The following is a 14,441-nucleotide window of genomic DNA, read 5'->3' as shown; positions in this document are numbered from 1 at the left end:
TGTTCTCCCTCCATCTGCTTCTCATTGGGACCTTGGGAGCTCAGTCCAGTGCTCCAGTGTGGGTCTCTGTCTCTATCTCCATCCATCACCAGATGAAGGTTCTTAGCCAAGAGGATAACTATATGTTTTTTCTTGGGTTCACCTTCTTCTTTAGCTTCGTTAGGTTCACCAGGTATACACTCCGTGACCTTTATTTATGGCTAGAAGCCAATTATGAGTGAATACATCCCATGTTCATCTTTTTGGGTCTGGGTTACCTCGCTCAGGAAGGCTATTACCCCAGCAGTCACTGCACAGCCCTTTAGAAAGCCAGGGACACAACCATGTCCACTGCTCTCTATGTTCACTTAACTAACATCCAAATAATGGTCATATAAAAGTAAGTGCCGTCTTCCCTAAGTAACCATGTCAAAGTCGGACTGCTTCATCTTATTCTAAAAGTTGTTCCAACATTCAGCAAAGCTAACTGGAACACACTCTACACTCAAAAGGCTGACAAAATGAACACTTAATTACTCACAGATATTCCCTGCCTAAGACTGTATAGCCATGATAATATGATCAATTATTTTTCAATGTTTAGAGTTTTATATTTGTTTATCCTTGTCCCTTTGTTGGGGGTGAGTGGGTAGCACAGGTATGATAGAAAAGGGTAACACTAAAAGCTACTAACCTGGGCTAAAGAAAGATATTGGTAGAGGTAGTTGGTAGAATGGTAGCCTAGTATGCACGAAGCCCTACCATGGACGCACGAGTCCCCAGTATCACGTAAACTGGATACTGTGGTGCATTCTTGAAGTCTCAGTGCAAATCAGAAACTCAAGTCATCCTTGGATACACGGGAAATCCAAAGTTAATCTGAGTCACGCAAGACTCTGTTTTAATGCTGATGGTGTTGATAATAATAATAATAATGATGATGATGGTAAACTTTACTATTCAGAGTCTACTCTTTGAAGCATAATTAATAAAAACTCAGACAAACATTGGGGTTCAACTTGAAGATCAGAAATGCAAAGCAGCCAGCCACTGGCTCTTTCTTTGACCTCAATCCAAAAATGGTGATCCAGCCTCCAGGAGACCTCAGAATGAGACTGAGAGCTGTCTCCTCCCATCTTATATTCCTCTCTAGTTCTGGGATTACTGCCTGGTTTCTATGGCAAGTTAGTGTGGCTACTGGGATTAAAGGGGTGTGTGTGTGTGTGTGTGTGTGTGTGTGTGTGTGTGTGTGTGTGTGTGTGTGTGTGACTGCTGTCTGGTCTGTAAGGCTGGCCAGTGTGGTTGTTTTACTTTTCAGGCAAGCCTTATTTATTAAAATACAAATGGAATGCTACTATAACTCTTGGTCTGATCCCCAACAGTACTTAAGGTTTAAAAATAATATGATTCTTGAACATATTCTAATCATTTCTACCAAGCATTTAAGTGATCCCAATACTTTGAAAAGAGGGGGTAGGAGGGTTTATGAAGTTCAATTCCAGTTTAGCAAGTTTACACAGCAGTTTTCAGGCCAACCAGAGCTACATGAGACTCTTAAAACCACTGCCACGATCTACTTGAAATAGTTATCCCATATATCCAAAGACAATTTCCTAACAAATTATCTTCCTCACTCAAACGCATGACAAGTTTTCCCAACAATTTCCCTTCAGATACCTATTTTAAAACCTGCTACCCAGAACAGAGAGATGCCTCAGTGGGTAAAGCCCCCAGAATGCAAATGGTGAACGGTAATAAACCAGCTCCTACAGGTTGTCCCAAGAGCACCACATGCATGCTGTGACATGTGCATGCCCCCTTCCCAATACACATACTGTTTTTAATTAAAAAGTATCTGCATTTACAAAAGTAATAAGTAAATTTTAAAAAAAAATATAACTTTAGCACCTTCTGTTTTATTGTTAGTAAACTGTATAATATCCAAGTCAATATTTGGGGATCTGAGGTAACTCAGTTTATGAGTACATGTATATTTTTCAAGTAAACAGTTACAAAACTATTTTCTTTCCAAGGTAGCCTGTCTATAGTAGCCTCAATCAGTACAAATTGTGCAACCATTTAAAACAATAATAAGCAAATTAAAATGAAGGTTGCCAGAACTCCTGTCATTCCTCAAGATCAGCAGTAGGATGGAATGATTTAGAACCAAGCTACCATCAGTTGTAAGAGACTTGCTGGACTTGTCTACAACACTTAGCCTTTAAATGGGACAAAGTAAGGAAGACATTCATGTGCATGACAGAGGGGGTATATAAAATATGAATGCTTTCCCCAGAGCTAAAGGACTTTCCCCAGCCTGGTTTTTGTAGACGTGATTGAAGTTATATGACTGCGAGAAATTTATCCAGAACCAATGGGGATAACATGAAACATTGTTGAGTGTTTGATGACTTAAGTCTACAAAGATAGCTCTCTCTCTCTCTCTAACTCTCTCTGTCTAACATGATCAGACATTGAAGCATAACCATGGGAAAGCTTTCTTTAAATGAACTGATTTGCAAGACTAATGTTCTCATTCAAAGATGAGATCCTCCATTCTCCGAACGTCTATTAGATACCTGAGCTGTATATTCCCCAAAACTGCTTTAATAAAAAATAATTACTGTACTCCTAACGCTTTTCCTGTGTCTGTTGTAAAGATTTTACAAGAGAGCTTTTATAGAATACATGGCAACCTTCACAGCACAAAAGAGCGGTATCACAGCCATTTCTAGAACATCTCCAGAAGCTTAAGAAAGGGGCAGTGAAAGGGGAGTGAGGCACCTTCGCCTTTGTTCTGAGACAAAGCGTCCTCTTCAGACCTGCTTCACCTTCAGAATCCCATCCTGTGGTATTTAATTACACAGAATGATCTGGCACCAGGCCCTCTCCTTGGGCCTCGCTGATTGATAGCATCAATAACACTCACTAGCTGTAATTAACCTTCCAAATAGTATCCTCTTTGCTGCTGGTCGATCAATGTTCCTTGATCGCAGAGAACAGAGTACAAAGGTGAGAGGTGGTTTTAGCCTTCACCTTCACAGTTCACTTGACTTTGTGGGCCTGGGTAGTTTGCAGACAATGCACACAGTGCTTAGTGAAGAACACACAGAAAAAAAAATTCTTCAGTTGTGACAATGTCTTACAAATCTATGTTCCTGAAAATCTGGGCAGGTTTTTGGAAAACCTATATACTGCTTTCATGTAGTTACGGGGGAAATATTCAGTTTACAGGTCGAAAGGTCCTAAACTGAAGTTGCTGACAGCAAATGCTTTCTTTGAAAACTGTTTACAGTTCTTAGGATAATGGGACAAACTGATATTTGGGGAGAGGCCCTAGGCAAAAAGCTTTTTAAAAAAATCAAGATACTAAGGAAAGGTCAAAGGAGGGGTGTGGGGGTAATATGAACTTATAATGAATTACAAAATCATCTCTTATAACATGAGCATCTGAACAGACCACCATGAAGACCCATCTTAAGTGCAGGGGCTCTAAACAACCAAAAAGGATACATAGGCAGCAAATGATGCTATTCTTGTGAAGTACCTGAATCCATAAGTATCTTGAAAAGGAGCTATGTCTCTGTCTCTCTGTCTCTGTCTCTCTCTGTCTCTGTGTGTGTGTGTGTGTGTGTGTGTTGAAACATGCATTGTTTCTCCAGTAAATCCAAAATTGTATTCATTGAATGTACATTGCTCTGCAGTGAAGATCATTAATGCAACATATAATGAAGATCTTGGTTCTTTGTATCCACATTTATTTGGAAATAAGCATGAGTATACCCAAATGTAAATTAGAAAGGCTCATGAAGCCAGGCTTTTTAGCAGAGGTCACTGCCTAAGAGCTACTTGTGGCAGCTGTTGGGGTAACATTCTCCTTGGCCCAGGTCTGCTGATCAGTCAGTAACCCTTGGTGGCTCTATCTGTGTTTTATCAACCACTCTATCTTACTGATCCTGAAGAACAACAGAAATTCTGACAACCCCTCATCAGAAAGATTTAAAATCCATAATGTTCCAACTCTGGATCTCAACTGTTAGGCTTTCCTAGAGAGCTCATAAAAATCAGAGCCACCAGTTCCTACTTACTGTCCTCTAATGTTAGCGTCTGAATGAGGCAATTCCCACATTGCAACGTAAAAACATTTATAGGGATATAAATTGCCAACAAATGCAAAATTGCATAAGTCAAAGTAAGTCCATAGAATCCTAAGGATTTTCAGGATCTCAGACTGCCTGAATGTGGCTCTTCTGAGCCAGGAGCCCTGTAGCCTGGGCAGGCCTTGAGAAACTGTGAAATCATAAAATGATTGTGGTACTCAACCTCACAAAGGATGGGGGGTGGGCACCTCTCCATGTCTCCAAAACCTTTCTAGGAAAGAAGGCCTGTAAGAATAAAACAGGCAGGATAAATCAAATGTCTAAATATAGATAAGTAAACAAACATGTAGACAATGATTTTTCTGAGTTGTCAATTTTCAGGACCCAGGACAGTTTGTTTCCTTCTTGTCCCTCACTGGAGGGTTCCTTGAGACTCATTAGCCACCCTCAGAGCCTGAGCAGGAAGGATTAAACTCCCCATTCCTGTGGGAGGAAGGAGCTTTCACTAATGACAGAAAAAGGGGGGTGGGAAGCATGTTAGCAAGATCTAAGACTTATTGTCTTAAAAATTAACTTAGTCTCCAATCTATCAGTGAAAGACAATAAGCATCTGCCTTTCAGAGACAGCTACTGCTCATTCACAAATCCAAACAAGTTATTTTTTTAAGAGCCCCATGACATCACTTTGAAAAGCACGCCTAGCAAAGAAGAAAGCACAGACTCCTTAAAGTCAGCACCTAACTCTGCCTAACTAGCTACACAGAACAAGGCAAACGAACCAAGCGCCAGCTTTCCTGGCTATAAATTAATAAAAACAATGACCCAACCGTAGCCATAAGCAGTGAAAACTCAGAGCAGCCAGCAGCTAGCAAGGCCTTACAGAAACACCGCTACAGAGGCACACCTCCACAACAGCATTGAGGGTGGACCAGGATGGCATCTTCTGGCCATGTGAATCAGATTCAGATTTTGCTCTCTTACTGTTAGCTTAAAAGCCACACCCAAATAGATCCACATACATAGGACTAATATTCCATTGCTTTAGGTAGTAGAATCTTCTCTAGGTATTTAAAAGATTCTGGTTGAATGATTCAGAGTTCTGGTCAACTTGGACGACTTAAGTTCCCAAACAAACTCCCCATCACAAAACATCCAAGCAAATGGCAGCAACACCCTAAACTCTCACCAGTGTTTAAAAGTATTACTTCCATGTCCTTCCCCTCACTTCCAGGTAGGTGTACTCAGAAGGCTGTAAACCTTTTTACTCCAATGGAGGTAGCTATAAAAGCTTTAAGTTCTCCAGACTGGCTGAGGAAAGAAAACTGCCAGCATTCTTTAGGCTAGCGCCATCTTCCAGGGCCATAATATTCCTCCTGGAGAACATGCTCGGGCAGCACAACGACCCAGCAATATCCTCCTGAGACAGACAGATTCAGTCCTCTGCTGAGACTTCTACAATAGCCACACTCTGTGGCCCCCTGGGTGGCAAGTGTCCTGACAGCAATAGAGCTGGGGATACTGCCCACCCCACCTTCTCTATGAGCTCAGCTTTTGCTCCAGCACCTAGAAAACGATATTCAAAGAATATCTGCTCAAAGAATAGAAAACTACTGGGAATTATCAAATGTCCACCTAACTCTCAGGTGGATATAAAAGTTCAGAGGGTGACACCCAGGTCTGGACCCTCTGGCTATGTGCCCACAGCTGGACAAAAAGGTGGGCAAAAAAGAAGTCACACATAGACTTTGACGAAGCAGTGTATGAAATACATGCAGGAGATCTCATATAAATAGCTCATTAATAAGGTCACCTATTATTTTGCCTCAAGTAAAGCCTATGTAAAATGGATTAATATAGATGTAAGAATTTTACAATGAGATATAGCAAATAGCCCCTTAAAACCTGAACCATCGCTCTACACTAGTGCATTCTATGATCATAACCAAAATTAGGAAAGTACATACTAAGTCTATCTGTATATTTTAAGAAGCAAAGTAGTCACTGCTCAGTTTTCATAGTCACTGCTCAGTTTTCATAGTTGCTCCATTTCTAGAATGCACTCTTTCTCCCACCTTTTGTCTTTTGCTATTGTTTAGTTGGCTTTGGCACTGGACAAAGATCTGAAGGAATGAAATAAATAAAGTTTATCAGGCTAGAAGTCATCAGTGATCAGCAAATTTAAGACCTGTACTTCAAATAAGATTTCCAAAGTTTGAAATCTTTTCAAGGACAGGGAAATCATGGTCTACAGGTTTAAGTTTTGAAATGAAGGAACACTGAATGATGTGATTCACAAAATCTACACTTTGACCATCACCAAAGTTAAATAATACTCCAGCCAGAAAATTACTGGGTGGATTGAGATGCTCAGACATATATTAGGTCTAAAGACAAATGCTCTCTCGGAATAAAGATTGAAGTCTATCCCCACCACTGCTGTGCTCCCCAAACTCTGACAGGTCCCCCTCACCTAGCGAGAACGTCCCATCTACATCATCCTCTTGCCTTTCAGCACTGTCATTTCCATCTATGTGTACATTGGACCAGCAAATTCTATGAGGCACCTCCCACATCTGCTTTGAAATTTCCACACCCTGCACATTCGTCAACAGGTAACATTTGTGCTAAACCTCCCAGAATTATGCTGCCAGCCACTCTATCAGAGCACTTGCCAACTGGCAAGTCCTTAGCACAGCTTCCAAGTCCTCTCCTCCTACTCTATAGTAAAATCAGATATTGTAATATAGAGAAAATATTTTCCAATAGTCAGAATGTCATAGAACAATTTACAATGACAAGTGAAACAACACCACCCCAATCATCTTGTAGCAAAAGGAGGCTGCACAAGCAAAGAGGTTTCTAACACAGGTAATGGAGGAAAAGAAGTCAAAACTGTCAAGCTTCCAGGAAGGAATGCTGATTTCCATGACCAAATCATCCCACAGCAAAGCATTAGTGTCCCAAAAACTGGACTGGGAGGCAGAGGCATGAATATTCTGGCCTCGAGGGGATTTGAGAGTCACATAAGTGTAAATTAAATATTGGTATGAATTACTAACACAAGTTTATCAATTGCATGTTGAATATCTACCACCTAAAATGTTTCAAATCCGAAAGTGTTTGGGGGACTGGGAAGCAGTTCAGTGATAAGTACTGGCTACACAAGTATAAAGACTTAAGTTTGGAGCACCCAAAATCCAGATGAAAAGCTGAGTAGGCACAGAGGTTGCCTGTAATTGCAGCACTTAAGAGACACATTAGTTAGCAATATTAACCAAATTGTCAAGCTCTGGGTTCAATGAGAAGACAGTGACTCAAAAAATAAAGGAGGAGAAGATTAAAGATATCTCACATCAACTTCAAGCTTATGTATGTGTTCTCTCTCTCTCTCTCTCTCTCTCTCTCTCTCTCTCTCTCTCTCTCTCACACACACACACACACACACACACACACACACACACACAGTGATTTGGATGTCAGGTTTTAATGTTTTCATATACATAGTAAGGTATCTTGGAACTAGGGTCATTCACATTTTACATACACCATATAGCAAACAACCTGAAGGTTATTTCTAAGAATCCTGTGCATTGAATGGTGCCATGTGGTGGACTCATCAGGTCAACATTCTACGGTCTCAAAATTTGGACCAGTTTACACTTTCCAGTTTGAGGAGGTCACGCTTCAAGTCATTCCCAGATACACACAGAAGTCAAATAGTGGAAAGGCTTGTCCTGGATGACATAGCCAGCTGATCTCAGAAAAGATTTCAGAAACAAGAGGCTTCCAGTTCCATGTTAAAATTCCAACTCAAGGCTAAAAAGGTGGGAAAAATGAAATGTGACATTTTCTAATTTTTCAATCGAGAAACAGTAAAAAGTATAAATCTTTAAGGAAAAATTAAAAAGCAATATAGGTGGCTCAGAATAAAGGTTTATTAAATTACCTTAATCACTGCCAAACTGAACACTTTAAGGAACAGATATTATTAATATTTAATGCTCTAATTTTTATAATAGAATTTTCCATATGTACTTAAATAGTAGTTTAATTATTTTAATAAAGGTATATTATAGTTCCAGATGGTAGTTAATAATTTTTAGGCAAAAGAATATTTTAGTCTGCTAAATGCTTGAATAATTATGAGGGGGGGAAAAGAATACAAAAGGGGCACTTTTCCAGGCTGGCCATATTCCACAGATTTCTCAGGCAGTAAAGACTGGTTTTCAGGAATAGTACCTAACAATAAGAAAAGATTAGTTTCCAGTGACAGAGCTCACGTTCTAGAAAATAGAGCTCCGTAGGCCCTGCTACTCCAGAGGACTAGTCCAGAAGAGAGACAATGGAAGACAGGATGAATCAGATTTTCATATCACTCTTCACAATCACCCCTCCTGAGCATGTGTCAAGAGAATATACAGGCACTTCAGAAATGAATAACTTTACTTTATAAACTAATCATTTTTCTTCTATTCATGAGTTAACATCTGATGCTTTCTTTCATCTAGAGAAAGGACAAATGTACTGGCTTTAAACTGTGTGTTTTACACAATATTCAGATCTTATCAATACAAACGGCTCCCTAAAAACAAGTCAGGAGAGGGCACTGTGAGTGACGGTCAACAAGCACTGAGCTCCTGAGCAGTCCACAGATGGGTTCTCATGGACAATGGAGGTTACTGGTCAAAGACACTACCTTGAATATGATTTTGTATACTGCCCTTAGAATATATTGAGCCTCTCTCTGTCTGAGCTGTAGAGAAGCTACCCTTTTTCCCTACCCTCCCTAAGATAAGACAGTAACATCTGGGAAGTCACACTTTATCAACTACGTCAATACAAGGGGCAATACGGACAAGGTTTAGCCCACAGTGGCTACCTGCATGCTGCTCACAGGTCCATCACTTGTTGCTAGCAAGGGGCGCCATAAGCACATTTCCCCAGCAGGCATAAACAAATCTAGAAAAAGTGAGTAATCACACTGAAGATTAAGCATTATCAGTGCCGCTCAAAATAAAGAGATACCAGTCTCAGGACTTTCTGATTCTAAGATGCTTTTTCTGAAGGTGAAGACTGAACCATAAGCTACAAATGCTCACCGCTTAACCAACATATTCAAGAAGACACAGATACTTTGCTCTGGGTAAAAGAATTAACCACAAAGCAGAAGCTATTAGACAAACGGGACTGTGTGTCCAAAGCATCAACTGTGCAGAGAACCCACAAGCTTGCAGGGTGGAGGCACACGCCTTTAACCCCAAGATCTGAGAGGCAGAGGCAGGCAGATCTTTGGGTTGGAGGCCAGCCTGCTCTACAAAGTTAGTGTCAGAATGGCCAGAAAAACTCTTTCTCCAAACAAGCAAAAAGAAAAAGAAAACACAGACGTTCACTGAAAGGCAGATTGCTAAATCTCACCAGAGGACACTAAGCTAAACATCTCTAGTTCTGGAATGTGTGTGTCTAAGTCATTCCTCACATGACTTCCATGCAACAGTACCATGAGATTCTCATGGGACCTGGGGGGGCTGCACTCACTGAAGAGTGAATATATATCACTTGACACATCAGTTACTACACGAAGCTCTAGTAGGCTGATACTATTAGAAAACCCTGGGAGAACTCCTAAGTAAGCCACCTTCAAGCACTTCAATCACTGTTTCAATATCTAAAAAAAACCAGGCATTTACCAATGTCATACTGATATGGTGAGTAGCTCAGAAAACAGAACATAAAATTGAAATTCAAGAAACCTCAACTATACATATAACCACCTGGCTGCAAAAGAGATGTTTTCCTCTAAAGAAAAGCATGGTCTAATAGCACATGTTTTGGGGGCTTTCTTCTACATTACAATCTTGGCTAAGCTGCACGAGCACCATGGTCTCCACACTTTCGGGAGATGGAGAGTAGTATGTGAGTCTGAACTACAACTGGATCATGCTGATCCCAAAACCTCAATGGTTACTTACGGGTAAAAAGCACGGAGTTCAAACAGAGGAGAATCCAACGTGAATTAGAACAACCCAACAAGGCAGCAACTAAAGGCAGGGTTTCAGAGGAGCTCTGAGAAGGGAGAACTGGTAAAAACCAGCCTGAGGGCCACCGTCAGGATGGACTGAAGCAGGGAAGAGAGAAGGGTGAAGAGCATTCCAGGGAACGGGGAGACTTAAGAGCAGCTTCCAGATCGCACAGAAAATAGTGAGCACATGAAAAAACACACTCGAGAGTCCATGTTAAGAATGCAAAACCTATCTAATTGAAAAAAAGAAAAAAATAGAAATACGAATATAGGCAAAAATTGTGCAATCTACTTCTGGGAAATGGTCTGCTTTGCCTCTTGGAGAAATCTGGGCCAAATTGAGGATACCAGCTGTTATCTGATATTTTTGCAAGAAGCAAATGGGGCAGGGGAAGAAGTAGCCTACTGCCTGCCCATCATCCCTCCCGAACTTCAGAAAGTTACAAGTAGCAGATGTCACAGTATAAAAGCCACAAGTATTACTGTCCTCTCTTGTACACTTAGTCCTGAGGAGAAAAGGCGGGACCATGGGCAGTAGAGAAGCAGCTGTCATCAATGGTTTCTGGTAAAGACTGAGTCCATTTGTCTTATGGTGACCTGCTTTCTCTGCAGTTCTACCTTTTTCTGGATCTTAGAGCATGCAGAATGTATAGCAAAAGAAGTGACTCACTGAGAATGAAATAAGGGTGATTATTTCTGAATGAGGGAAATGGACATTTGCTGAGATGAGCCATCCCAATCATGTTTCATTTTCTTTTTAACAACAACTTGGCTCTCATCACTAAGAGCAATTGATTTCCAGGATTGCTGGTCATTTAAGCTAAGGAAGAGGAAGCCTACAAAAATCCATAGGACACAGAACACATAAAACAGCCTGGAGATAGCCAGATAGTGGGCGGGCACCATTGCTAAGGGCATTGCATTATCACTTAGAAGACTGAGCATTTGACACAAAGAAAGATTAAGCAGGCAAGTGTGAAGAGAGTTAGGGGGGAAAAAAGCAATTCAGGTTTTTTTAAAAAAAAAATGATCAAAACCAAATTTTTATCATCTTAAATTTCTCTAAGATTTTTCTTAGAATTTTGGCAACATAATGATCGGTTCCTTTAGTCATTACAGGGTGTACTTTCTCCCATTTTCTTTACTAGAAACACCCAGCATTCTTGGACATCTTACATCAAGTATATTTGGAGACCATCATACAGTTTCATTTAGATGGAAAGTGCTGACAGGAATTTTTTTCCTATGGGCCAATAAATATAAAGAATGAGGTGTCAAAACGACCCAGGGCTAACAAATCACCTTAGCTGACAATCCTAAGAGAAGTCACTTTAAGCACCAAGATGACACTGTGTTTCAAGATACCTCAAAAGAAAGGGGGAAAAAAAGAGTAAAACTCTTCTAGACAAGTCTCTAAACAAGATGGATGGTACAGTCAGCCTCGAGTAACCTCTCCTCACGTCTTAGGCTCCAGTTTGGGCTGGCTTCTTATATCACGGCAGAAAATGGTTCCAACTTGAGCCAATTGATAGATTGTCTGGAATACTATTTTAAAATATATTTGCGAGCCACCCCTAGCTTCATCGAGAAAGTGTATCAAGATTGATATGAGAGGTTCACACTGAGCAAGAGGGAATACACTGATGATCCGAGAGCCAATGATCCACTGGAGGCAACCCCACTGCCACTCTATTTGCTAAAGAAAAAAAAAATCTATGCGGGAAACTGGATCAAATTCTTACCTGGATAATTCAGGTAAGGATTTCAAACTGTAAAGCTGCAGAAAAGTATCCATAAAATAACACTGTCCCTCTTCAAAGGCAAAATGGCTGTGTGCCATGGGAGCTGCTTTAGGGCCTGTCGTCTCAGAAATCCGCTAGGACGAAGTTAAGCAAAAGCACCACTACCAGATCTAACTTGCTTAACCACTAATAGTTTTACATTCTGCACTAGAAAAAATAACACGCTATTATTCACAAAGGTCGCATGAAATTATAGTTTCGGTGTTCATTAAAAAAAAAAAAGTATTAGATCAAACTACAACCACAGTCATATTCTTGTGTCAGAAGCAGAGGTGAGAGCCCTGGGTGAGTCTTACTGGCTTGCAAAACCTCATGCATTTACTGGATTACAAAACAAGTCCAACAACGACGACTGTCTAGACAATTTCAAGAATCCCTTGAGCAATAGGACAAGGATTCTCTCTATGAGAAGTACTTAATGTAGGGGGCTTCATGCAGTATTTAACCAAGAGCACTGCTTCTGTCTGGTGATATGTGTCTACATAGGATACTTAAATCATAGTTGCTGCCTTTGTGCAATAACCCCCCCCCCCAAATATGCTGTGTCTCCCTGAGAAATGTTTGTGGAACCCAAATGTAAAAAGACCCCTTAAAAAAAAAAAAGAAGACCTTTTTCTACAATTAGATTTAAGAAAAATGCAAACATACTTTTATTGTTTTGGTCTGAAGTCTCAATCCATTCAGAGTGTTGATAGCTTTCTCTGCATCCTTGGGGTCAATGTAGTTCACAAAGCCGTAACCCAAGCTCTGCCCTAAGGAGAGGAAAGGGAAAGACATGTTAGTTCAGCCTACTGGCAGGAGCAGACTGGTTTGGGCACAGGTTCCTGCATTCACATCCAAATACATTCTCAATAGTATCTTTGCAAACTTCCACATCAGTTAGAACTGAGAAAGGGGTGCTGCTTAAAAACTGCACAGGCCCAGAGTCTCCCATCGCTCACCATATGCTTGATTCAGGATGTGACAGCAGCCCCCCAAAACTGGGTGCACCTCTCTGCTGAGCTCCAGAAGGAACAGACAAAACCATGAGCTTCACTGTCAAAGATGGCAAGAGCAACGAAGAAGCTATGGGTGTGTGTGAACTGTGCTGACACATTTACAGTAGTGCTGTGCAGCTACAGTGTACACACACAGTGGAGTGGTGAAGGTGGTGTGTACATGTGGAAATGGGCCACATAATGGGATTCTGGTCAGTAATGTGCTGCACACACAATGGTGCTCCCGGGAAAGTCTAATAAAACTAAAACATTCCTGTCATATAGTGACATCATGACTACAGTGACCTCATAGCACAATTCACAGTCATGTGTTTATGACAATGCTGATGTAAACAAATGTAACTGACTGGTCATATGAAGATGCAGTACACAGAGTTTGTACAGTGATTACTTGATAATGGCTATTCCTGATTAATGTATTTCCTATTACACATTTAGCAATAAGCACTTAAAAGGTATGCTATACAATGCCATATTTTTATATACAGCCCCTCAAATACATCATTTGATTGTATCAACATTTACATTAGATAACTGACCTGTCTCATCTCAGCTTGTATAAGAGTACCACCAGCAATGTTCACGGACAACAAAATGGACAAACAGCACATCTCAGAATGAGCTGCCGTTAAACAATGTATGACCACACTTGTATGACCACACTTATTTGAGAAGGGTATTTCTTCAAATAAACGCAACAAAATTTCTATAGGTATTGCCCTAATCTAAAAAGGATTATAGGAAAACAAAGGGATTTACACAGAGAACAGTATACACATGACAAGAAAAGACTTGAGGAAATAACAAAGCCCAGAAAGGGTTTCACAAGAATAACTTCCAAACACTGTGGTGTGCCCATCAGCTGGCCTCTCAGCTCTCATTCAGTGGCGCCCTGTTAGGAACCAGGCAGGCACCAAGCAGGGGGAAGCAGAACACAGCCCTGTGTCAGGCGGCTCCTTTTGAGAAGAGAGAAGTGACACCAATGAAAAGTGTTCAGACGAGGACACTGCCTGGAAAGTACAAGTGCTTGACTAAGACCCTGGCTGTCTAGCAGCTTCCTATTTGTTCTTGATGGGCTCCCCCAACTGCTACATGTTGATATTAAAGACAGCCCCTCTGGTCACTCTAATGTGTGACTTCTTTTTTAATGACCAAGGTAAACACAGTAGTCCAAACATAACCTAGTAAGTATGAGAACTTGTGATTTATTATACTTTGGAGACCATGATCAGAATTTGGGAAAATAGGAGCTAACATAGTCTCTCTCACCAAGAAGTGTTTTTCCTGTAAGCAAAAACAACAGACAGAGAGGTGGGTTTGGGGTGTAAGGCAGTAGTGGAGAGCTCGCCTACGATGCGCAAGGCCCTGGGTTAGAAGATCGGCATCTAGAAAACAAAGAATTAAAAGAGAGAGCCAAGAAAGGAGTAGGCTCTTTTGTTTCCTCAGCCTCTGTTCATTTTTTTTTAAAATACATGCACCAGACACGCATGTTCATACTCTGATGCAGTCAAAACACTCACACACATAAAATAAACCTTCAGAA

At 40.7% G+C, this 14,441-nt stretch overlaps 1 protein-coding gene across 2 annotated transcripts in view; it reads right to left on the bottom strand.

Moving 5' to 3' along the window:
- Elavl2 (ELAV like RNA binding protein 2) overlaps positions 1–14,441 on the bottom strand; it is a 64,825-nt gene that overhangs the window by 24,995 nt on the left and 25,389 nt on the right. For both annotated transcript variants that reach the window (XM_050136349.1, XM_050136350.1), the window contains exon 2: positions 12,549–12,652. In XM_050136349.1, coding sequence (XP_049992306.1) covers positions 12,549–12,652 — 104 coding nt within the window. The remainder of the gene's footprint in view (positions 1–12,548; positions 12,653–14,441) is intronic.

Source organism: Alexandromys fortis, unplaced genomic scaffold (genome assembly GCF_014885135.2).
Source record: "Alexandromys fortis isolate MF-2015 unplaced genomic scaffold, M_Fortis_MF-2015_v1.1 scaffold_13, whole genome shotgun sequence".
Lineage (NCBI taxonomy): Eukaryota > Metazoa > Chordata > Mammalia > Rodentia > Cricetidae > Alexandromys > Alexandromys fortis.
This window is presented reverse-complemented; position numbering and strand designations above follow the sequence as displayed.